Source organism: Saccopteryx bilineata, chromosome X (assembly GCF_036850765.1).
Source record: "Saccopteryx bilineata isolate mSacBil1 chromosome X, mSacBil1_pri_phased_curated, whole genome shotgun sequence".
NCBI lineage: Eukaryota > Metazoa > Chordata > Mammalia > Chiroptera > Emballonuridae > Saccopteryx > Saccopteryx bilineata.
Genome location: NC_089502.1, coordinates 69,210,097 through 69,234,388, shown reverse-complemented (window position 1 = coordinate 69,234,388; position 24,292 = coordinate 69,210,097). Strand labels below are relative to the sequence as shown.

At 37.6% G+C, this 24,292-nt stretch overlaps 1 protein-coding gene across 1 annotated transcript in view; it reads right to left on the bottom strand.

Moving 5' to 3' along the window:
• The window catches only part of LOC136317589 (fibronectin type III domain containing protein 3C1-like), an 81,412-nt gene that overhangs the window by 19,554 nt on the left and 37,566 nt on the right, over positions 1 to 24,292 (bottom strand). Inside the window, exons 9-20 of the mRNA XM_066250423.1 lie at positions 16,966 to 17,018; positions 16,486 to 16,628; positions 14,836 to 14,895; positions 14,327 to 14,465; positions 11,889 to 11,975; positions 10,480 to 10,618; positions 9,067 to 9,135; positions 8,511 to 8,629; positions 8,251 to 8,356; positions 7,251 to 7,357; positions 6,993 to 7,106; positions 5,549 to 5,698 (exon numbers count right to left, since the gene is read on the bottom strand). Of these exons, the coding sequence (XP_066106520.1) occupies positions 5,549 to 5,698; positions 6,993 to 7,106; positions 7,251 to 7,357; positions 8,251 to 8,356; positions 8,511 to 8,629; positions 9,067 to 9,135; positions 10,480 to 10,618; positions 11,889 to 11,975; positions 14,327 to 14,465; positions 14,836 to 14,895; positions 16,486 to 16,628; positions 16,966 to 17,018 (1,286 nt within the window). The remainder of the gene's footprint in view (positions 1 to 5,548; positions 5,699 to 6,992; positions 7,107 to 7,250; positions 7,358 to 8,250; positions 8,357 to 8,510; positions 8,630 to 9,066; positions 9,136 to 10,479; positions 10,619 to 11,888; positions 11,976 to 14,326; positions 14,466 to 14,835; positions 14,896 to 16,485; positions 16,629 to 16,965; positions 17,019 to 24,292) is intronic.

Genomic DNA, 24,292 nt, shown 5'->3' with positions numbered 1-24,292 from the left:
ACTTTCTTCTTTCTCAAGATTGCTGTGGTTATTTGGTGTCTTTTGTAATTCCATATAAATTTTTGGATTATTTTTTTAGATTTGTAAAATTATGTCATTGGTATTTGGGTAAGAATTTCACTAAATTTATAGATTGCTTTGAGTTGTATGGATATTTTATTGATGTTAATTCTTCCTAACCAAGACCACGGTATGTTTCCATATTTTTGTATCTTCTTAAATTTCTTTCTTCAGTGTGTTATAATTTTCTGAATATAGGTGCTTTATATCCTTAGTTAATTTTTTCCTAGATATTTTATTTATTATTTATTTATTTATTTATTTATTTTGTATTTTTCTGAAGCTGGAAATGGGGAGAGACAATCAGACAGACTCCCGCATGTGCCCGACCGGGATCTACCAGGCACGCCCACCAGGGGGCGATGCTCTGCCCACCAGGGGGCGATGCTCTGCCCCTCTGGGGTGCCGCTCTGTTGTGACCAGAGCCACTCTAGCGCCTGGGGCAGAGGCCAAGGAGCCATCCCCAGCACCCGGGCCATCTCTGCTCCAATGGAGCCTCGGCTGCGGGAGGGGAAGAGAGAGACAGAGAGGAAGCAGATGGGCGCTTCTCCTGTGTGCCCTGGCCGGGAATCGAACCCGGGACTTCTGCATGCCAGGCCGATGCTCTACCACTGAGCCAACCGGCCAGGGCCTTTTATTTATTTTTTGAAGCAATCATCAGTGGGATTGTTTTCGTAGTTTCCTTTCTGATAGTTCATTATTGATGTATAAAAATACAACTGATTTCTGGATATTTATTTATTTTTATCCTGCTACTTTACTGAATTTATTTATCCATTCTAGTAATTTTTTCATGGAATCTATAAGGTTCTCTACATGCAGTATCATGTCATCTGCAATTACTGACATCTTTACTTCTTTCTTTCCAATTTGGAGGCTTTTTGTTTGTTCTTCTTGTCCGATTGATTGCTGTGGCTAGGCCTTCTGTACTAACTTGACTAAGAGTGGTGAAAAGTGGACATCTTTGTCTTGTTCCTGATCTTAAGGGAAATGCTTGTAGTTCTTGTCCGTTAAGTATGATGTTGGCTGTGGATTTGTTATACTTATAGCCTTTATTACGTTGAGATATGTTCCCTTTATTCCCACTTTGCTGAGAGCTTTTAACATAAATGGGTGCTGGATTTTATCAAATGCCTTTTCTGCATCTATTGCTATAATTATGTGCTTTTAATCATTTTGTTCATGTGGTGTATCATATTTATTTTTTAGCAAACATTGTACCAACCTTGAATTTCCAGGAATAAAGCCCACTTGATCATGGTGTATAATCTTTTTCAGATATTGCTGGATCTGGTTTGCTAATATTTTGTTGAGGAGATTAGTATCTATGTTCATCAGGGATATTGGACTATAACTTTCTTTTTTGATTTTTAAAAAATTTTTATTTTTAAATTAATTTTAATGGGGTGACATCGATTAATTAGGGTACATAGATTCATAACTTTTTTTCTTAATAGGTCTTTCTCGGTTTTGGAATTAAGATATTGCTTGCCTCATAAAATGGCTTGAGAGTTTTCCCTCCTCTTGAAATATTAGTTTGAGAAGGATATGTGTTATTTTTTTTGGAGTGTTTGGTAAAATTCACTTGTAAAGCCATTTTGTTTAAGACTTGTTTGTTGGTGTTTTTTTATTTTTATTACTGCTTCAAAAAAAAAAAGTTGTGATCTATTCATATCCTCTGATTCTTCCTAATTCAGTTTTGGAAGACTGTATGTTTTTAGGAATTATCCATTTTACCCCCCAGGTTATCCAATTTGTTGGCATATAGTATTTTATAATATTTTCTTAATCCTTTGGATTTCCATGGAGTCACTTGTTACTTCATCTCTTTCATTTATGATTTTATTTATCTGGGTCTTCTCTCTTATTTTTTCTTGATGAATCTGATTAAAGGTTTGTCAATCTTGTTTATCTTTTCAAAGAACAAGCTCTCGGTTTCATGCATTTTCTGTATTGTATTTTTTAAACTATTTTATTTTTTCTGTTCTGATCTTTATTATTTCTTTCCTTCTATTCTCTTGTGTTTTGCCTTGTTCTTCTTCAAGTTCCTTTAAGTGTAAAATTAGATAGGTTATTTGAGGTTTTTCTTGTTTCCTGAGATAGGTCTGTCATGCTTTGAAGTTCCCTCTTAAGACTGCTTTTGCTCTGTCCCATCAATTCTCGGTTATTGTGTTTATTTAATTTGTTTCAAGGTATCTTTTGATTTCTTACTTGATCTTAACCTATTCATTGTTAAGTAACATGTTATTTAGCCTCCATGTCTTTGTCTGTGTTTTTGGCTATTTTATAGTGATTTATTTATAATTTTACACCATTATGGTCAGAGAAAATGCTTGACATCATTTCAATCTTATTGAGTCTTTTTTTGTGTCCTAACTTGGTCTATCCTAGAAAATGTTTCATGTGTACTTGAAAAGAATGTATGTTCTGCTGCTTTGGTATGAAATGCTCTGAAGATGTCCTTTTTCATGCTGTTGACCATCCTTATAACCATTACTTTGGACTTGAGAGCTGATATTAATAGCTTGCAAGCATTTCATTTAACTCCTTTTCTAGAGATTTCTTCTGTTTTTATCATTTGGGGCCTGTTTCTTTATCTCCCCATTTTGGCTGCCTCTTTGTGATTGTTTTTATGTGTTAGTTCTGCTATAACTCTCAGTATTTGTGGGGTGACCTTATGAAGTTGGTGTCTTGTGGGCTCCATTGGTGCAGTCTCATTGATCACTAGGGACTCCAGGAATTAAGTGGGCCCTCTTGTATAGGAGTCTTGATAGCTATTGGCCTGTTTATGTTTGGGATTGATCCTCAGGATGCTGACTGTGAGACTCAACCCTGACCACAGAATGTGAGCTTTTGCAGGTGCTGAACACATGAAGCATAATTCACCTCAGCAGATTTTGGTTCCTGTTGAAATCTTCCTTTGGATATGCCACTTATGAAGCTTACTGGGTCCTGCTCTAATCTTGTCTGAAGCTGGCCACTGGATGTGCTTATTCTGAGTCTCTTGGGAGAGAGTCTCTCGGGAGAGTGTCTCTTGGGATCTGGTGCAGGCTAATGTCAGACACTGCCTATGACTGGTCCTAGGTAACCTGTTTGAAGTAGTCTCAATGTGGCTTCTTTTGTACATCCTTGGTTATGAGACTTCAGCTAGTATTCAGTTGGCTATTCAGAATGATTGTTCTATAATTTAGTTGTAATTCCAATTTGGTCCTGGGAGGAGGAGAGTGTTGCTTCTACCAACTCTGCTGCCATCTTGTATTTCTATGGATTTTTGTACATTGAAATGCTCTGGGCTTCCTGGTTGTGGACGTCTGTTTTTTTTTTTTTCTTTCTCAGTTTAAGGACATTTCCACCATTATTTCTTTGAAGTCTTTTTCTCTTTCTGCCTTTTTCTCTTCCTTCTTGTGGTATTCATAACACAGAAATATTTGTTTGCTTGATGTTACCTCATAAGTCCTCTGTGCTTTCTTTCTTCTTTTTTATCATTTTATTTTTGCTCTTCTGATCGGATGAATTCCACTGCTTTGTTTCAAGTTTTCTGAGCCTCTTTTCCTCTTGATCTTATCTACTTTTCAATCTTTTATTGATTTTTTTCAGCTTTGTTGTTATATTGTTCACTTTTGTGATTTCTGTTTGGTTTTTAAAATTTTTCTTTGACAAAATTGTCACTTATTTCATGCATTGTTCTCCTGACCTTTATGTGCATGTTTTTGATAATTACTTTGAACCCTTTATCATATAAAATGCTTATCTTCATATTTCATGCAGGACTATTCCTGGAGTTTTTATATTTTTGTTTTGTTTTTGGACCATATTCCTCTATTTCTTCATTTTCTCTGACTTTCTGTGCTGTTTTCTGGGCATTAGGGAAATCATCTACCTCTCCAGGTATTGAATGAGTGGCCTCATATAGGAGTTGAACCTTATTGTTCAGCCTGGCCCTAGCTCCTTATCTTCTCTGAAACCTTGATAAGTTTTTCTTTGCCCTTTGTTTTCAGAAAATAGTTATGATGTGTTTTGGTGGTATGGATTTTTTTTTAGGTTTTTCTTATTTTAGATTGTCTCAGCTTTTTTGAATCTAAGGTATTATGTTTTTCTGCAAATTAGGATGTTTTTCTTATTTCTTTGGATAATTTTTCATTCCCATTCTTTCTGCAAATTTAATGACAGGAATATTAGCTCTTTTGTTATTATCCTATATGTCCCTGAGACTCTTCTCATTTTCCTTTCTTTCTAATTCCTTTTCTGTGTTCAAATGGGTAAATTTGATTAATCTATCCTTAAGTTCACTGACTAAATCTTCTGTGCTCTCCATTATACTATTAAGCCCATCCAGTAAGGTTTTAAATATGGTATTGTATTTTTTATTTCTTTTATATAATTTATACTTCCTTGCTAAGATTTTAAAATATTTTTCATTGGTTTCAAGATGACTCATAATTGCTTGCTGAAGCATTTTTTTGATAGCTGCTTAAATTCTTGTCAGATAATTCACATCTCTGATTCATCATGGAGTTTGTGTTTTATCATTTAAGTAATGATTTTCCTGGTTCTTATTATGATAAATGATTATTCTAGACATTTTTATATTATATTATAAAATTCTGTATTGTATTTAATCTTTTTGTTTAGTATGCATTATCTTTCTTTTTTCTCTTTTCTTCTTCTTTTCCAAGTGAGAGGAGGAGAGATAGAGAGACAGATTCTCGCATACTCCCTGATTGGGCTCATCTGGCAACCCTCATCTAGGGTCGATGCATGGCCCATCTGGACCATGTTTACAACCACTGTATTCTTAATGCCTCAGGTGGGAGGGTGGGGGCTCCACAGAGCCATCCTCAGTCCCAGAGGCCAACACACTCAAATCAATCAAACTATGGCTGCAGGAGAGGGAGATAAACAGGGAGAGGTGTGGAGATGGAGTTGATCACTTTTCCTGTGTGCCCTGACCCTGAATTGAACTGGGCACATCCACACTCTGGGCTGACACTCTATCACTGACCCAACTGGTCAGGGCCACTTTGAGTGCTTTTTAAATATACAGATTAGCAAATCTTTGGATTAGAAATTTTGATTCAATGGGTCTGAGTGGAGGTGTGAGAAGCAGTGTTTTTAAATAAGCATTTTAAGTAGCTGTTAAGTTCAAGGAAATTTGGGAAACAGAACTGTAGAGAAAAAAATGGCAGATCGAGTTAGAATAGAATGTGGGTGCCAGATTATGTGGGCCGTTGAGTGCCAGTTAAAAGAGCTCAGAATATTGTTGTAAATATTGGAAATATTTAAGATTTAGAAGTGTGTGACTCCCTTCTGGTATCTAAATTGGAAATGGACTCAGCCACCAAAACACATCATAACTATTTTCTGAAAACAAAGGGCAAAGAAAAACTTATCAAGGTTTCAGAGAAATGGAAATTCACTCATTATGAATGTGGATAACATAGGTTAATAGCTAATGTCTTACATATATTGGAAGAACTTTTAGGATTACCTGAACTCTGCAAAAGTATGTAGTTGCCGGAATGAGACCTTTAACTTCATAATTCGGACAAGGGCCAGTGTAGATTAAATGCATCGATTCTTCAGTTTGTCCCCACTTTAGTCTGTACTCAGTGATTTCAGCACCATTACATACAGGAATCTGAAAGATGTAACAAAAATAAATTGAGCTTTTTCTATAAGTGTTTACTCTACGAGATGCTGTGGAGAGTTATGACATGTTAATTTCAATGTCATAGTTTATAATTTATTAAGTGGTATAAAATATGGACAAGTATAGAAATTATTAAACATAAAATTACAAAACTATAATTGACATCAAAAGGCTCAAATGAAATTGAAATAAAGCACTGACTAACCCCACATATTTGATGAATTACTATTTTTAATTAATTAAAATTATTTTCAAATAGGTTACTTAAAAAAGAGCAAACTTAGTTATATTAATGTTGATTAATATTGCTACTGATTAGTTAGATCAAACACAAAGCCCAGTACTCTAGCTTTTTTACAGTGATGTAGTCAGACTTGTCATTCATTATTATTAACAGATTAAAGCTTTTGTGTCAATGTCACAAAACTTCTGCTAGAGAATGATAAGAAGGGAAGGAAAATTTAAAGATACATAGGTGGCTTAATAACTAACCAATTCTTATTTTTTGAGCTTGATAAGTTTGAATGGGAAGAAAGACACATGGATATAAAAATTGTTTTTTAAAAGCCTCAATAGTCTTATCTCTTATGTGTCATATTATAGAGTTACATCCAAACACTGCCAGAGATTTCTCAGTGATGCTTTTAAAATAATACTAATTTCTATAAATTGATGTAATTTTATTATCTCTTGTTTTGATTTTAAAAGTTTGTTGTGTTACCTGTTAATAGTATATTTGGTTTTCCAAGTTTATTATTCTCCATAAAAAAAAAGGATCACCATGGCCTTCGCCTTCCTAATAGCACTAGTATCTGGTCTACCACTAGTGTGTTCTAGTACCGTGGTCAAAATTCGTGGAAGCTTAATCTAAACTCTGACTTCTTGGAGAGTTCTAGTCTTTCAGAAAAATTGTAAACCAATTGCTGTGCTTTTATATCACCAAAATTAATAAAATTAAATTAACTGAAATAAACTCATTGATACAGAGATCAGCATGGTTTCCAGAGGGGAGGGAGCTGGAGGATTGGGTGAAAAAGGTTCAGAGATTAAGAAGTACAGAATGGTAGTTACAAAATAATCATGAGGATGTAAAGTGCACATAGGGAATATAGTCAGTAATATTGTAATAACTATGCATGGTGCCATTTGGGCACTGACAATATCCAAAAGAACACTTCGTAAAATATATGGTTGTCTGAGCACTCTGCTGTACACCTGATACTAATGCAAAATAATATTGAATATAAACCATAATTGAAAAAAAAGTAAATTGATAACATACTTCCCAAGTAACAACAACACATGTTGAACCTTTGCAGGCCAGCATAGGTGTACCACATTGAGAAGGAGGGCTTGGGCTTGGCATAGTTACATACTTTGTTGAATGTGGTCCAAACTAAAAATAAGCAAACACAAATTATTGTGCAAGCATAGTCACTCCCCAATTTGATAAAAAGTAGAAGCATATATTCATCCAAAGTAAAATGAACTACAAATGGATCAACTGAACAATATAACTACCCCAGTCCTGTTTACTCACTGTGTATTTCATTCTGCAGCCAGCATGCCGTTGTGTGGCATTTTGGTTCTCTTTTGCTTCTTTGAAATGTCTAAATGCTTCAGAGTTTCCATTAGTGGGAAGGTTGTCTATAAAAATATACAAAATAAACGTAAAAATTTTTTCAAATGATTTTAAGGGTACTTCTTCAAAATAATAGAAAATAATTTAAGACTATGTAAAAATAATGTAACAGAAATCAACTTTTATTAATTTGTGTCAATTTACTTTTTTTTTTTTTTTTACAGAGACAGAGAGAGAGTCAGAGGGATAGACAAAGGACAGACAGACAGGAACGGAGAGAGATGAGAACCATCAATCATTAGTTTTTCATTGCACGTTGCGACACCTTAGTTGTTCATTGATTGCTTTCTCATATGTGCCTTGACCGCGGGCCTTCAGCGGACCAAGTAACCCCTTGCTTGAGCCAGCGACCTTGGGTCCAAGCTGGTAAGATTTTTGCTCAAACCAGATGAGCCCGCACTCAAGCTGACAACCTCGGGGTCTCGAACCTGGGTCCTCTACATCCCAGTCCGATGCTCTATGCACTGCATCATCACCTAGTCAGACTCAATTTACTTTTAAATTTTATTTCCAGACATTTAAAAAAATTATATTTTAAATACCAAGAAATAATTTTATTTTTTAAAAAAATTATTTTTTAAATTTATTTAAAAAGGAGAGAGAGAGAGAGCAAAACAGAAAGAGAGAAAAGAGACAAGGGGAGGAGCAGGAAGCATCAACTCCTATATGTGCCTTGATCAGGCAAGACCAGGGTTTCGGAGCAGAGACCTCAGTGTTCCAGGTCGACACTTTATCCCCTGAGTCACCGCAGGTCAGCCAGAAATAATTTTCTAAACATTTGATTTTGTAGCAAAACAAAACCATTTACTCTGCTCTAATAACATTTAATACATAAAAACCAGAGGTTACGATGCAGGAAATTTAGGTATTGTCATGCAAATCATACAAGAAGCTTTACCAGATTGGATGTTGTTTTGCCTGGACTTCGTTTTACCATTCAAGGGTGGGGGACGGCAAGATGCAGGAGAAAGAGCAGGTGTTTGAATAGTCAATATGTCTGAAGGCTAAGAAAAATGCAAAATACCTTATGACGATAACAAATTCAAGTTCAGTTTTCAAAAAACATTTAGTTTTTACAGTTTAGTATGATACAGTTCATTTAGTATGACATAGTTAATTTCAATTCTCAATTGAAAACTTTTCTACCTGTTTCCTCACCTGGCTTTGGCCTATATAAGAAGTGCAAAAGACTCTCAGATTATATGTAGTACCAGGCTGCAGACGATCATATAGAAATTCCTTTGCAGTTCCATTGTAGATTATATTCCAGGAATTCCCTGAAGGGATAAAAGTAAACTCATCCAATGTATTTATAGGGAGCTTGAAAATTTTATGGGTCCTCGCTGTTATCCCATGGATATAGAAATAACCATTTTGTAAATTAGCTGTGGTTCAATTACCTATTTACAATAGGTAAATATTTATATTCCCTATAGAACTAATCATACAATTATAAGAGATTAGTAAGTAAATGTGATTTGTTACCAAAAACTGGAAATGGAGAAATCCAGGTAAGTTCTGGGGTTTAGTTAATAGTATTATACCAATGCCAGTTTCCTGGTTTTGATAACTGCATTGTGGTTATATAAGATATTAATATTTGGAGACACAGAGTGAAGGTTATATATGGGAATTCTCTATACCATTTTTTGACTTTTAGGAAAATTAAAATTATTTCAAAGTAAAAACAAAAAAATACAATATCTTAACTTACCATTTGAATTTTCACTAACTTCTAAACTGTAACTTGAAATGTATGTCCCACCATCATCTTTGGGTGGTTCTGAAAAGAGAAAAAATATTAAAATTATCTTGAGAATAACCTTAAAAGTTATCTTAAATTTTTTTCATGTGGAAATAGATAAACATGAAATTTTTTTTTCTTTTTTCTTTTTTCTGAAGCTGGAAACGAGGAGAGACAGTCAGACAGACTCCTGCATGCGCCCGACCGGGATCCACCCGGCACGCCCACCAGGGATGACGCTCTGCCCACCAGGGGGCGATGCTCTGCCCATCCTGGGCATCGCCATGTTGCGACCAGAGCCACTCTAGCGCCTGAGGTAGAGGCCACAGAGCCATCCCCAGCGCCCGGGCCATCTTTGCTCCAATGGAGCCTTGGCTGCGGGAGGGGAAGAGAGAGACAGAGAGGAAAGCGCGGCGGAGGGGTGAAGAAGCAAATGGGCGCTTCTCCTGTGTGCCCTGGCCGGGAATCGAACCCGGGTCCTCCGCACGCTAGGCCGACGCTCTACCGCTGAGCCAACCGGCCAGGGCAAACATGAAATTTAATAGAGTATTAATTTTCACATATTAATAAAGATTATAAAAACAAAATCCAAGTTACATGCTTGGAATCTTGGACATGAATTATTTAATTAATATTTTAAAGTTCTTTGAAAGAGACTGACATGCTATAAATATATGTATATTTTTGTGTGTGTGACAGAGACAGAGAGAGACAGAGAGGGACAGAGAGAGATGAGAAGCATCAATTCTTCGTTGTGACGCCTTAGTTGTTCATTGATTGCTATCTTAAATGTGCCTTGACCTGGGAGCTACAGCAGACTGAGTGACCCCTTGTTCAAGCCAGTGACCTTGGACTCAGACTGGTGAGCTTCGCTCAAACAAGATGAGTCCGCTCTCAAGCCAGAGACCTTGGGGTTTCAATCCTGGGTCTTCCACATCACAGTTCTACACTCTATCCACTGTGCCACCACCTGTTCAGGCTGTATATTGTTGATTTTGCTAGTTTAGAGGCAAAATAATTTGCATGAATATAATTTATGTCAAGTTGACATTTATCATTGATGTTATCATTGATGTATCATTCTAATTGTGGCTTCTATATTAGATATAGTCTTACCTGGAATTATCATAATTTCAAGGATGCATATAAAGGTCAGTAATTTGTTCATGTATGAATTAAAAAAAAAGCAGTAATAGAGAACTCAAAAGAAAACCAGAAAAAACAATTTAGTTTACAACTAAACTGATTTATATGGTGAAATATTGATATACAAATAATTGAGGGAGTATTTTATAAAACTGAGGGCAATTGGAGAGAAATTTCTTCTTAATAGTTAATATTAAGACACAGATAGTAAATTTTAAATACAAAACCATTACTTACCCCATCCAATTTTTACTCTATGTGCATGGATCTTTCCTTTTACATATGGTTTTTTAGGGGATCCAGGCTTATGTGGATAGGTGGTATATTTCACTTCTCTACTGGAGTTACTTCTTTCTTCCACATTGTAGGCAAATATCTGTTTGAGTAAAAAGGAATATCAAAGAAGAAGAAGAAAAAAACATTGGTTGACCACTGGAAACAAATGTCTGATTTGAAAATGCATTATAGTTTGCAAATTATATAAAGTAAGTTATTTGACTGAAAGTTTCTGAGAACTAAATGCAAAATATAGTTTAATTTCAACTAAAACACACTCATTTTTATCTTGAGTGAAGAGTGTAATTTTATATTAAAATGATACAAATTAACAAACAGAAGGCCAACTAAATGGAAGATGATATTTTTAAACAACAGCTCAGATAAGGGCCTAATATCCAAAATATACAAAGAACTCATAAAACTCAACAACAAACAAACAATCCAATAAAAAATGGGAAGAGGGCATGAGCAGACACTTCTCCCAGGAAGAAATACAAATGGCCAACAGATATATGAAAAGATGCTCATCTTCATTAGTTATTAGAGAAATGCAAATCAAAACTGCAATGAGACACCACCTCACACCTGTTAGATTAGCTATTATTAACAAGACAGGTAATAGCAAATGTTGGAGAGGCTGTGGAGAAAAAGGAACTCTCATCCACTGTTGGTGGGAATGTAAAGTCGTACAACCATTATAGAAGAAGGTATGGTGGTTCCTCAAAAAATTAAAAATAAAGCTACCATATGACCCAGCAATCCCTCTACTGGATATATACCCCCCAAACTCAAAAACATTGGTACGTAAAGACACATGCAGCCCCATGTTCATGCAGCATTGTTCACAGTGGCCAAGACATGGAAACAACCAAAAAACCCTTTAATAGTTGACTGGATAAAGAAGATGGGGTACATATACACTATGGAATACTACTCAGCCATAAGAAATGATGACATCGGATCATTTACAGCAAAATGGTGGGATCTTGATAACAATATACTGAGTGAAATAAGTAAATCAGAAAAAACTAAGAACTATATGATTCCATGCATAGATGGGACATAAAAATGAGACTCAAAGACATGGACAAGAGTGTGGTGGTTACTGGGGGGGTGGGAAGAAGGAGAAGGATAGGGTGAGGGGAGGTGAAAGGGAAGGGCACAAAGAAAACCAGATAGAAGGTGATGGAAGACAATTTGACTTTGGGTGATGAGTATGCAACATAATGAAATGTCAAAATAACCTAGAGATGTTTTCTCTGAACATATGTACCATGATTTATCAATGTCACCTCATTTAAATTAATAATAAAAAAGAAGAAAAATAATAAAAAAATGATACAAATTAATAAATTATAGCCACCTACCCTGAACTTGTATGTAGCACTTCTCTGAAGATTTCTTACACTGCATGAGAGGTCTTCTCCATTGTATTTAGGTTTAAAATTCAACCCCTAGAAATGAAAGATAATGTATAAGAACCAGGCAGGTCTGAGTTCAAGTTCCAATTTAAGCTTATTGTCCATCTGGGTGGTCCTGGGCAAATCCCTTAATCTCTCTGAACATTGGTTTCTCTATATAAAAAAATGGAGGTAGTTTCTACTTTAAGGATCTCCTTTTTTTCAGGATGTAATATATGTGAAAGCACTTAGCATATTATGCAGAACATTTCTTGTTAGTTGCTTTATTTAAAATGTGGTTAAAATATGTACATAACAGAAAATTTATACTAGCTTTTAAAGTTGATTAACCTGTTAGATATGGACTTGAAAGTTCAGAATGGAATGAAACAGTTAGTTTACCAGGGAAATAAGGAAGGGGTTTGCCCTGGTAGAAGTATGCAGAAAATCTGTGTAATTTTTACAAGGACATCTGGTAGAGGCCCAACACTGAAGAACTAACACACTTATTTGAGTCTCTATTTGGTGTTACGGCTACTGCTGCTTTTAGCTAATTTGCAAGGACTTGGGTACCTTCAGATCTCCCTGTGCAGATCTGGCTAACGTTGGCTCTCCATTGGTCCTATCGAAAACGCAGGCACTAAGGAATCACGCGGTTTGATTGAGTAGAAATTAATCAAATTTATTTTTTTCAGTGTAAAATGCATATAAAAATGTAACTAAGACTGAGGCTGGAGATTAAAGCAGATGAAAAGAAAACTTACAGATCCCGATTCCTTCATTTTTAGTACATAAGTAAGGCTGCCATTTAGGTTTGTGTTAGTTGGGGCACACCATTCTAGTGACAGTTTGCAGATTCCTGCTTCTTTTAGCTTAGGGGATAAAGGTGTTGGAGGCATAATTTCTGATGTATGGAAGACTGCTAGAATCACAGAAATAAATTAAGATGAGAAATGAGTTTCAGGTTCTTATTGAAGTATAGATTTTCAATATTGCATTAATTCAGTGTACCTCAAGACAGTTTTTTGCCAGATAATTTGAATATTTTGTAGAAGTCAGTTTAAGGATCTTGTGCTGTTTCCTGGTACTCATATAGCAACTTTTGAAGTCTTTACCTTTGGCCTTAATGGTATACACAAATATTAGAATGTTATAAGATGCTATAAATAACAAAAATTTATATTAGTAATCATTTACAACCAAATTATTTAAAAAATAAAACTGTTAGGAGGCAAAGGGGTGATAAATGGTGATGAAAGGAGATGTGACTTTGGGTGGTGAGTAGACAATACAATATACAGATGATGCATTATAGAATTGTACACCTGAAACCTATATAATTGTATTAACTAATGTCACCCCAATAAATAGATAAAAATAAAACAAATTTTAAAATAATTTTTTTTACCTCATCCATTTCCAAAAATAAGCTGTTTATTTTGGAACCATTATTATTGGAACCCTAAAAATATTAGGAAGATAAGATTATGATGGGCTGTTTTTTCACATAAATTATGTATGTGTATAAATATATATACTATACTTATAAAGTGATAGAAATTACTGTAAAAATTATCTGCTTAAATTTTATTATTGAAGCAATACAAATATTAAAACTAAAATGCATTTTTTATAGTTTATAAGTCACACCCAAATTCTGTTCTGGTGTCTTCCAAATTTTGTGCAATAAAGAAAGTTGGTACTGCCCTGGCCGGTTGGCTCAGCAGTAGAGCGTTGGCCTGGCGTGCGGGGGACCCAGGTTCGATTCCTGGCCAGGGCACATAGAAGCGCCCATTTGCTTCTCCACCCCCCTCCCTCCTTCCTCTCTGTCTCTCTCTTCCCCTCCCGCAGCCGAGGCTCCATTGGAGCAAAGATGGCCCGGGCGCTGGGGATGGCTCCTTGGGCCTCTGCCCCAGGCGCTAGAGTGGCTCTGGTCGTGGCAGAGCGACGCTCCAGAGGGGCAGAGCATCGCCCCCTGGTGGGCAGAGCGTTGCCCCTGGTGGGCGTGCCGGGTGGATCCCGGTTGGGCGCATGCGGGAGTCTGTCTGTCTCTCCCCGTTTCCAGCTTCGGAAAAATACAAAAAAAAAAAAAAAGAAAAAAGAAAGTTGGTACTTAGTAAATAGGGAGGTACAGTTATTGGTAGCTACAATTATAAATACATTTAAGTTGTAGAAACTGACACTTCAACTTTTAAATTATTGAAATTCTGATGGACATTTCTCAATTTACTTGATGCTTGATATAGAAAGAAGAGAAACATAGCCTGGAGAAGGAAAAGTGTTAAGGAAATAGGTCAGATAAGACATGCATATTTTCATATTTAAAATTCAGGATACAGTAGAAAGAACATTTTTAAATGGAAAAAAAAACATGTTTGAGGAGTTTTTGGCAGTAAAATTCTTACTTTCCATTGTAAATTCAGGCTGCTCTTGGATTGGTTAATCAGTGCAGGTGCCAATGGAGGGTTTGGTTCGCACCCTGGAGTTGTGAAGCTCACCACTTCAGACACAGTTTTATGTGCTGATCCTCTGATGGTTGTAATTCTAAAAATGTAATGATAATTGTTGTAAGCTTTCAACTATTTATCCTAATATATGTATTAAATTGCACATTTGAATTTCCAGATCCATTACTTGGGAAATAATTATAAAATATTTTCTAATAAGATCAAGCTGGATTGTTGTGAATAATGGTTCCCAAATGGCCCTATCACCTGTTCTGAATGAACAAAAGTGAACTTCTTTAATGCTGGAATTGGGGGAGGTTGTTTTGAAGCTTGAAGGAAAGACCACCCTGCTAGAGTAGCAAGGCTGACTACAGGAATCATAAGTAGTGAGCTGTGAACTGATACAGACTGCGGAATCTGGCTGGCTACAGTGTGTGTGGGGGAGTTGTGTAGGATGGAGTTCTTACCTTACAAAATAGGCCATGGATGGTTGTAGCTCAAGTAGAGTAAATGTAATTCCATTGCCACTGTGAAGATAATCTCTATTTATAATAGATTTTGCACATATTTCAAAGTTAAGTAACATTCTTAATCTTATGTAGTCAATGGATCAAGAAGCACAATTCTCTTTGAAGTTTAGGTAACTTTAACCAATTTTATATGAATGCAAAAAAGTGATATTAATAATTAAAATTTGTCATTTTCATGCCAAATTAATAAAGCTTTAGGAAATGAAACTTGATCATCTTATCACTGCAACTTCTTCACATTGTAATAACACAAATTTGTCTTTAACTGGCTTACTTTAAATAACGTTGATGTGAAAAGTTTTAAAGACACCATAAATCATGTAATTTGTTCATGAAGCCACATAGAGCAATATTTCTAGGGTGGGCATGTACCTGCTATAGTGAGTAAAGTAGCTATGCTCCCACACCTACATTTTCCTGAGCTAATTAATAGTCATAAGTACCTAGGTATACACTACCACCTGATTGAGCTCCTTAAGGCTCTAAACCCTGCAATAGCCTCCAAAAAGAGCTAAAATTTTGTCACTGCTAAGCAAAGTCAGCTCAAAATTGTAGGGTAATCAGATATATAGGCAAGTATATATTTTATTTTAAAAAATGACTCCTGTGAAGTATATAACACCAGAAAAAGACCACCATGTAAATTAAAGCAAAATTTAATTTTATAAATAATTTTTCATCATATTTTACAATTCCTATTTCTTTAGTCAATATAAAAGATTGTACATTATAACTTAAATTTAAAAATTCTAGTCACTATTTATAAAATAAACAAAACTTTACATAGTAACTAACTGAATTCAAATCTTTCCTTTGAGTATCTGAATAAAGATGACAAATTCTAGCAAATAAAGTTTAAAACGTGTTATGATATTTAAAGTATTGAACAGACAAATCCACTTCTCTGTCTTGCCTGGCTGTTTGGTGTACAAAGGAATTTCTCTTTTCTTCCCCACTTAGGGGTTCCTTTCTACTGTGCCTCTCTCAGCTTTTTCTCCTTTAGATTGCATGTCCCTATCCAGTTGAGAAGCTATTGGAAGAGGTTGGCTATGTTCTTGCTGTGTCCTCCACTGTATCTTCTCTAGTCCTGGTTCTATCTTCTGAACACATTCTTAAGCTCATCTTGCTCCACTTGATAGCTAACTCATATAATGAAATTTTCAGGAGACCAAAGTCTTACATTTCCTATGCAATGCAAATTATCTCGCTTATATGCCCAAGCCCTATCATCATGTGAAACTTTCTGCTGCTCTACAATGATATAAGTGAAAAAAAAAGATAATTAAGAATTGAGGGGGAATTTTTCTTCCCTTAGTCTAAACTTTTTAAATAGAAAAACTGTAAACTAGGAGAACAGACCAGTTAATATTTAAATGTTCCTTAGCTCTAACATACTTATGATTCAATAAAATTTGTTGATTGGCCTGGCAACGTATCATTTAATAAAACTAGTTTTATAGAAAATTGCATTCAAAGCTTGGAAAAAATGCAGAAAAATCTTTAGGACTTAGCCTAGATTTAAGTTGAGATCCGTATGTTTAGCTCACATATTTAAATTGAAGAAGAAATGATTAAAAAGAGATTTACCTGTACACATTTTTATATTTTCCATTTTTACTGCTCTTAGATATTGCCAATTCAAACGTTACAGGAGATTTAGTATGATTACATTTCTCAGAACCATGTGGTTTCCATGAAATAATAGCAGATCTTGTTCGAATATCAGACACCTAAAATAAATAATAAAAATTTGAGTAGCGTATCTAAAAATTATAATCTGTAATTTATGATATAATCTTTTCCTAAGTCTCACACGATGCTAAGTATATCCTGCTCTTCATATTAGGTGCTTAAATATTGTGATTAGACAATGAGCCATTAATATTATCTTTAGCAATGCCACACTGGATTGTTATATATTAAATAGCTAAAAGAGATTATAAAATTTTAACCAGATAACAGCTTCAAATTATAACTTTGCTAGAGAAAAATATCATGGAATTTGCATGTTTAAAAATGACAAAGTAAATTAAAAGGAATATTTAATTATTCACTTCAGTTACTTACTACAGGTTTCTCAACGCTAAAACAGCATGACTTCCCATGTCCTGTTCTGCATTCTAAAAGTAAAAATAAAAACAAAAACAAAATTACATTGGCAAAAAACAAGGGAAAGAAGTTAGATGGCTATTATACAATTACAAATACATCATCTTCAAGAGACCTTCTAAACACTTAGTAGCAATTTACAGGGCACATAGGAGAAGCGCCCATTTGCTTCTCCACCCCCGCCTTCCCCTCCTTCCTCTCTGTCTCCCCCCCCCCCCCATAGCCAAGGCTCCATTGGAGCAAAGATGGCCCGAGTGCTGGGGATGGCTCCTTGGCCTCTGCCCCAGGAGCTAGAGTGGCTCTGGTCGCGGCAGAGCGACGCCCCGCCCCGGAGAGGCAGAGCATCGCCCCCTGGTGGGCAGAGCATCACCCCCGGTGGGCATGCCCGGTGGATCCCGGTCGGGCGCATGCGGGAGTCTGTCTGACTGTCTCTTCCCGTTTCCAGCTTCAGAAAAATACAAAAAAAAAAAAAGTTTTAAAAGAGCCGTCTAAAGTGTATACCGTTAAGGATTTCTGGTCAAGATGGTGGCATAGTAAATGAAGTACTCACATCTTCCCACAATCACATCAAAATAACAATGAAACTACAGGAAAACCATCATGCAAAGCTGCATGAAAATCAAGGTGAACAGAAGTCCTACAACTAAAGATTTTTAAAAAGCCAAATTGAGTCTCGTAAGAAGGGCAGAGATGTGGAACTAGCCGGTCCCACACCTATGTGTGGCAGATAAAAATCAGGAAGGATATCTAGGCTTTGCAAATCCTCCCTGAGGAGCCAGGGATCCCAGCCTCATACCCAGACTCCCCCAGCCTAGTGTTCCAGTGACAGGAAGAGAAGTTCCTATACCTTCTGGCTGTAAAAACCAGCAGGGCCTGACCTGTGGTGGCGCAGTGGATAAAGTGTCGACCTGGAACACTGAGGTCACCAGTTCAAAACCCCACGCTTTCCTGGTGAAGGCACATATGGGAGTTGATGCTTCCTGCTCCTGCCCCCCTTCTCTCTCTCTCTCTCTCTCTCTCTCTCTCTCTCTGTTTCCCTTCTCTAAAATGAATTTTTAAAAAGTTGTTAAAAACCCCAGCAGGGATTGTAGCTGAGTGCGATTGGAAGGCTACTGGAGTGGAGTTCCAGGTAGTTCCTCTTAAAGGGCCTGTACATGGGCATAATAAGACTCACTTCCTCTGAGCTCCAGCACTGGGACAGCAGCTTGAAAGGCATCAGAAACATGCAGGGAGTAACTGAATTGTCCAGCATCAGAATGAGAGCTGGGAGGACAGCTTCTTGCCAGAAAAAAGTGCTGATAGAAGCCATTGTTTCTTTTCTGAGACCATCCCACCCCCACAGAGCCAGATGGTGTATGCCATATCTGAGACTCCCAACATGTCTCACACTATTTGCTCCATCCTGGTGATTCCCTAGGAGCCTGCCCCACCCAAATTGTGGGCCTACATAAGCTGTTTGCAGTGACTTTTCCATATGAATGGCCAGTTTTGGCTCATGCTTCAGACTTTCCTAAAATCTCTTAAAACAAGTAGCATCTGGCCTCAGTGTGCTCTGTATCTCTTCATAAGTGGTTCCAGGACTGACACTAGCAGCAGCTGGCCTTGCTTCACATCTTGGTCTGAATACCTCCATGTACAGAACAAAAGCAGCTATATGCAGATCACTTTTTAGCTCATGGCCAGTGGCCCTGGACAAAACACAAGTGGTAACTGATCTTGGTCTTCATCTCTTGGGAGGCCCCAGAACCAATGCACCAAATGGACAGCTTCAGACCACATAAAAGTACCACCCAAATATCTCCACAAATGGCACACTCAAGGAGTGGACTCAGCAGGCACCAGAGAGCCACTGAAGTAATTCCTGCTCTGTAAAGTAGGCAGTTACAGCCAGTCCTTGGCATCCAGCTGGCCTGGGGGTAAATACCTCCCATTAATATGCCAACAGCAATGAAAGCTCAACTATATATAACAGGAGGGTGTGCTCAGCATACATAGAGGAAAGGATGTGCCTGGAGCACCCAGCTGAGGTTACTGGAGAGGCTGTGCCACTGGGCCTACAGAACACTTACTATGTTAAGCCACTCGACCAAGCCCAGGAGATGTAGCAGCTCTACCTAATACATAGAAACAAACACACGGAGGCTGCCAAAATGAGACAAAGAAATATGTCCAAAATAAAAGAATAATTTACAGGGAATCAACAGTAGAGTAGATGAAGCTGAGAATCAAGTCAACAATTTGGAATATAAGGAAGCAAAAAACACCCAATTGGAACAAAAAGAAAAAAGAATCCCCCCTCCCCAAAATGAGAACAGTACAAGGACACTATCCCTCGGAGACAAATTCAAATGTACCAATATTCACATCATGGGGTGGCCAGAATAAGAAGAGACAGAGCAAGAAATTGAAAACCTATTTGAAAAAATAATGAGAGAAAACTTCCCATACCTCATGAAAGATACAAATATACAAGTCCCGGAAGCTCAGAGAGTCTCAAACAAGATGAACCCAAAGAGGGTCAAACCAAGACTCATCATAATTAAAATGTAAAATATTAAAGACAAAAAGAGAATATTAAAAGCAGCAAGAGAAAAGCAGCTAGTTACCTACAAGTGTAACTGGGAGTAAATATGCTGTATCACCAATTTATTGATATTACTCTACCACGCTATAAAATAGAGCTAAATAAGAATCTACTAACAAAGCAAGTTTATAAAAAAAAATTTGTAAAATGTTAAATCCAGTTTGTTGTTCTTATAAACATGATTCAAAATTACTAGTTTAGTGATCACAGTTATGTATTCTGTATGAAATCAAAGGTATATAATCAATCCTGTACTTTCACTACTGGGCAAGCTGTTGTTACAGTTGAAAGCCCTGTTACCCTCCAGCTGAAGCACATAAAGGGTAACATCCAAGCAAGGTGAGTAAACAGAAGCAGGAGCTACATGCACCTCAGCCACCTCTTCCTTTTCCTTAATAATCCCACCACGCTGAGGCTTGCACACTTCTGATTTTTGTTCAAGGCCAAGAGGACAGCCTAATTGTGGAAATCTTTGGACACTTCTTACATGAAACAAAAACCCTAATTTATAAGTTACTTGCTAGCTTTAGTTCCTGACAACCAACAGAACAGACTCCAACCTTCAGATGTGCCAGCTCCCAGAGATGTGTTGACCTTCAATCAGTTATTTAAACATACTGGGATAGCTCCCAATAGACACCCCGCAGCAAAAAATTTTCAACTCTCTCCTTTGATTCCTTTGTTCTTTTTTGTTCATTCCCCTTTCTTTTCTTATAAAACCCTTGCACAGAGCAGAAGGGGAAGATGGAGTTTTGAGGACAGGGCTCCCTCAGGTGGTCCACACTTGAATAACCCTCTTTCTTTTGCATCAGAGCCTCTCCCACAATTACTGACTGTTCATCACAGCAGGTAGCCAAAACTGTGGATCATTTTTCCAGTTTCACAAGGGAGCACCCATAAGACTGTCAGCTGATTGCCTCACTGGTGGTTGGCACAGTGGATAGAACATCAACCTGGGACACTGAGGTCCCAGGTTTGAAACCCTAAAGTCACCAGCTTGAGTGTGGGCTCATCCAGCTTGAGTGAAAGCTTGCCAGCTGGAGTACAGGATCATTGCAATAATCCCAAGGTCTCTGGCTTGAGCTCCAAAGGTCACTGGCTTGATCAAGGGTTCATTGGCTTGGTTTGAGTCTCCCAGCCAAGGCATATATGAGAAGCAATAAATGAACTAAAGAGCCACAACTATGAGTTGATGTTTCTCATCTCTCTTCCTGTCTGTCTGTCTCTCATGCCAAAAAAGAAAAAAAAAAACTGTCAACTGATTTTTCAACAGAAACTTTGCAGGCCAGAAGGAAGTGGCAAGAAATAGTCAAAGTAATAAAAAGCAAGGTCCTACAAACAAGACTGCTTCACCCAGCATTGAGAATTGAACATATAAAGAGCTTCCCAGACAAGAAAAAGACAAAGGAGTTCATCACCACCAAACCAGTATTAGATAAAACGTTAGTCTTTTTTAAGAAGAAAAAAATATATAAAAAACATGAAAAATAAAATATCAATTAATACATATGTATCAACAATTTAATCTAACAAAATAAATGAACAAGCAGACTGAAATGGACTCGTAGATACAACGGTTATTTTGATGGTTGCCAGATGTAAGGGGAGTTGGGATAATGGGTGAAAACGGTGAAGGGATTAAGAAGTACAAAGTGGTTGTTACAGAGTAGTCATGAGGATATAAAGTACAGCATAGTGAATATAGTCAATAATACTCTAATAACTATGTATTGTTTCAGATGAATTTGAGCTTTACTGGGCTGAGAGATCCACTAGTTCCACTTAGTAAGTTATATAATGGTTAATCCCTGGGGTATATTACTGAAACTATAATAGTAGTGTATGTCAACTATCATTGAAAAATGAGGGAAATCCAAGATGGCAGTAGAGTAGGTGGATGTTACTTACACTCACCTTTTCTCAGGAACAAACTGCAGTTATAACTAAATTAAGAACAATCATCCTAAATAACCAAATCAGGACTAAATGAAGAGGAGTCTTATAACCAAAGGTTCACAGAAGAATTCACATGAAGACTGGTAGGAAGGGTGGACACATTAAAAGTCTGGCCTTACTCTCATTAAGTGGCAGCTGAGGTTCCTGAGGCATATCTCAGGTGTAAGGGGTCCCACTGAGAAGGTGCAGCCTAAACCTTAAGCCAGGCTCCTCATCTCAGAGCACCAAAGCTGGGAAGTGGAAGCCACATAGCATTCAGCTGTGAAAAGGAGTGAGGTTTCTGTCTGCCAGAGACTGAAGTCTGTGGAGATGTGGGCACCCTCTTAAAGGGTCAATACATAAAAATCTCATTCATAGCTACTTACTCTGCGTTCTGGCATAGGAAGGGCTGAGTAGACTAAAGTCACATGAAGAGTATGAGGCTTAAAGCTCTGGAAAGACATGAGGTTAAAAACAAACAAACAAACCAGGATCCCTGTTCTGAGTCATTCTCCAACACCACAGTCACCATCACTTTTAGGTGTAGCATATAGTATCAGCCTGGAGGGAAGCAATTGCCCCACACTGTGGACTCCCTCTCACCCCACCCTGCAGAGATAGGATCCTGCTGAGGAGTCAGCAGCCTTGGCCAGGGAGTAGAGGTCTGGATAGTCATAGGGGGTGACAGAAACTCAGATGATTGGCTTTCAGGAAGGGACCATTCACCCCGCTTTCCAAAAAAAATTTGACTGGTGCATTCCCCTCTTGGGAGATTAAGTCAAACCACACTCCTGGCTAGTGGCAGACCTACCTTTCAGGCTCCAGAGACCTCATCTTCTCAATTCCTATTGGCTCTGCCCTGTTGAGTTTGAGCCAAAATCCCAGATAGACTGAGACCTGTGGCTCTGGGGCGGGGGAAAATCCACCACCTTTCCTGAAACCTGACCTGTATGTCCCCCTCAGGAGAGATCCACTAGTTCCATCCTCCTGACTCTAGCAGAGGGCTCTTTCAGAGACAGCTTAATAGGCAACCAGCAGTCAAAAGGAGCTGGAGGTGGATCTCAGGATGCCCTGGGACTTTTGTTGACCTGCCCCTAAGCCTGGTGCTGGTAAAAGCTGGCCTTGGTGTTCAGTTTGGTCCTTCCTATAAATACCTATGCTTAGAAGAGGCAGCAACAATCTGTGAATCACTTGTAGCACCAACAGGTTGCTAAGGGCCAGTCACAGCCAGTGTCTTACATTGGCTTGCACCAGGTTCCCTCCTAAGAGGCCCAGAACTGACACAACCAGTAGCCAGCTTCAGACAACATCAGAGCAATCCAGTTAACTTCACAATCAGCATATAAGGCACCAAACCCAGCTGAGGCAAATTCCACTTCTTTTGTACAGCAACTCGCATGCTTTGGTCAAGGTACAGTCAACCAGCCTGAAGGTTGATCCCATTAACTACAGGCCAATAGTAATCAAGATTCAGTTATAACAGGAGGTTACATAACCCACATAAAGCACATCCCTGGATCATCCAGCTCAGATGATAAAGGAGACTATACCACCAGACCCACCAGAATACCTACTACTTAAGGCCACTCCACAAAATGAGGAATAATAGAGATCTATATAATACATAGAAACAAACACAAAGAGGCAGCCAAAGTGGGAAGAAAAAGAAACAGTTCCCTAATGACAGTAGAGGAGAAATCTCCATAAAAAGAACTAAATGAAATAGAGATAAGCAGTTATCAGATATGCAGTTCAAAGTAATGGTTAAAGGGATGCTTAAGGAAGAAAGAATGTCAACAAAAAGATAGTAAACATAAAAATGAGACAGAAACCATAAACAGCAACTAGTCAGAAATGAAGAATATAATATCTGATATCAAGAATATGCAGGAGCCTGACCAGGCAGTGGTGCAATGGATAGAGCATTGGACTGGGATGCAGAGGACCCAGGTTAGAAACCCCAAGGTCACTGGCTTGAGTGAGGGCTTGTCTGGCTTGAGCAGGAGCTCACTAGCTTGAGCGTGGGGTTGCTGGCTTGAGCTTGGGATCACAGACATGACTCCAAGGTCACTGGCTTGAGCCCAAGGTCTCTGGCTTGAAGCCCAAGGTCGCTGGCTTGAGCAAGGAGTCACTCACTCTGCTGTAGTTTCTGGGTCAAGGCACATATGAGAAAGCAATCAATGAAAGACTAAGGAGCCCCAATGATGAACTGATGCTTCTCATCTCTTTCTCCTTTCCTGTCTGTTCCTATCTGTCCATCTCTGTGACTCTGTCTGTCAAAACAAAACAAAACGACTCCCAACAAACAAAAATCCCAGACTGAATGGCTTCACAGGTGACTTTTACCGAACATTAAAAGGAGAATGAAAACTTATTATTCTCAAACTATTACAAATAATTCAAGAGGAGGGAGGACTCCCAAACTTATTTAATGAGGTCAGCATTATCCTAATTCCAAAACCCGAAAAAGACACTACACAAAGAATGAAAATTATAGGTCAGTATCCATGGTGAACATAAATGTTAAAATCCTCAACAAAATATTAGCAAACTGGATCCAGCAATACACTAAAAAGATTATACATATGATCAAGTGGGATTTATTCAGGATATGCAAGTTGGTATAACAACCTCAAATCAATAAATGTGATACACCATGTAAAAAAAATGAAAGATAAAAATCATGATTATATTAATAGATACAAAAAATGCATTTGATAAAATCCACACCCATTTGTGTTAAAAACTGAGTGAAGTGGGAATACA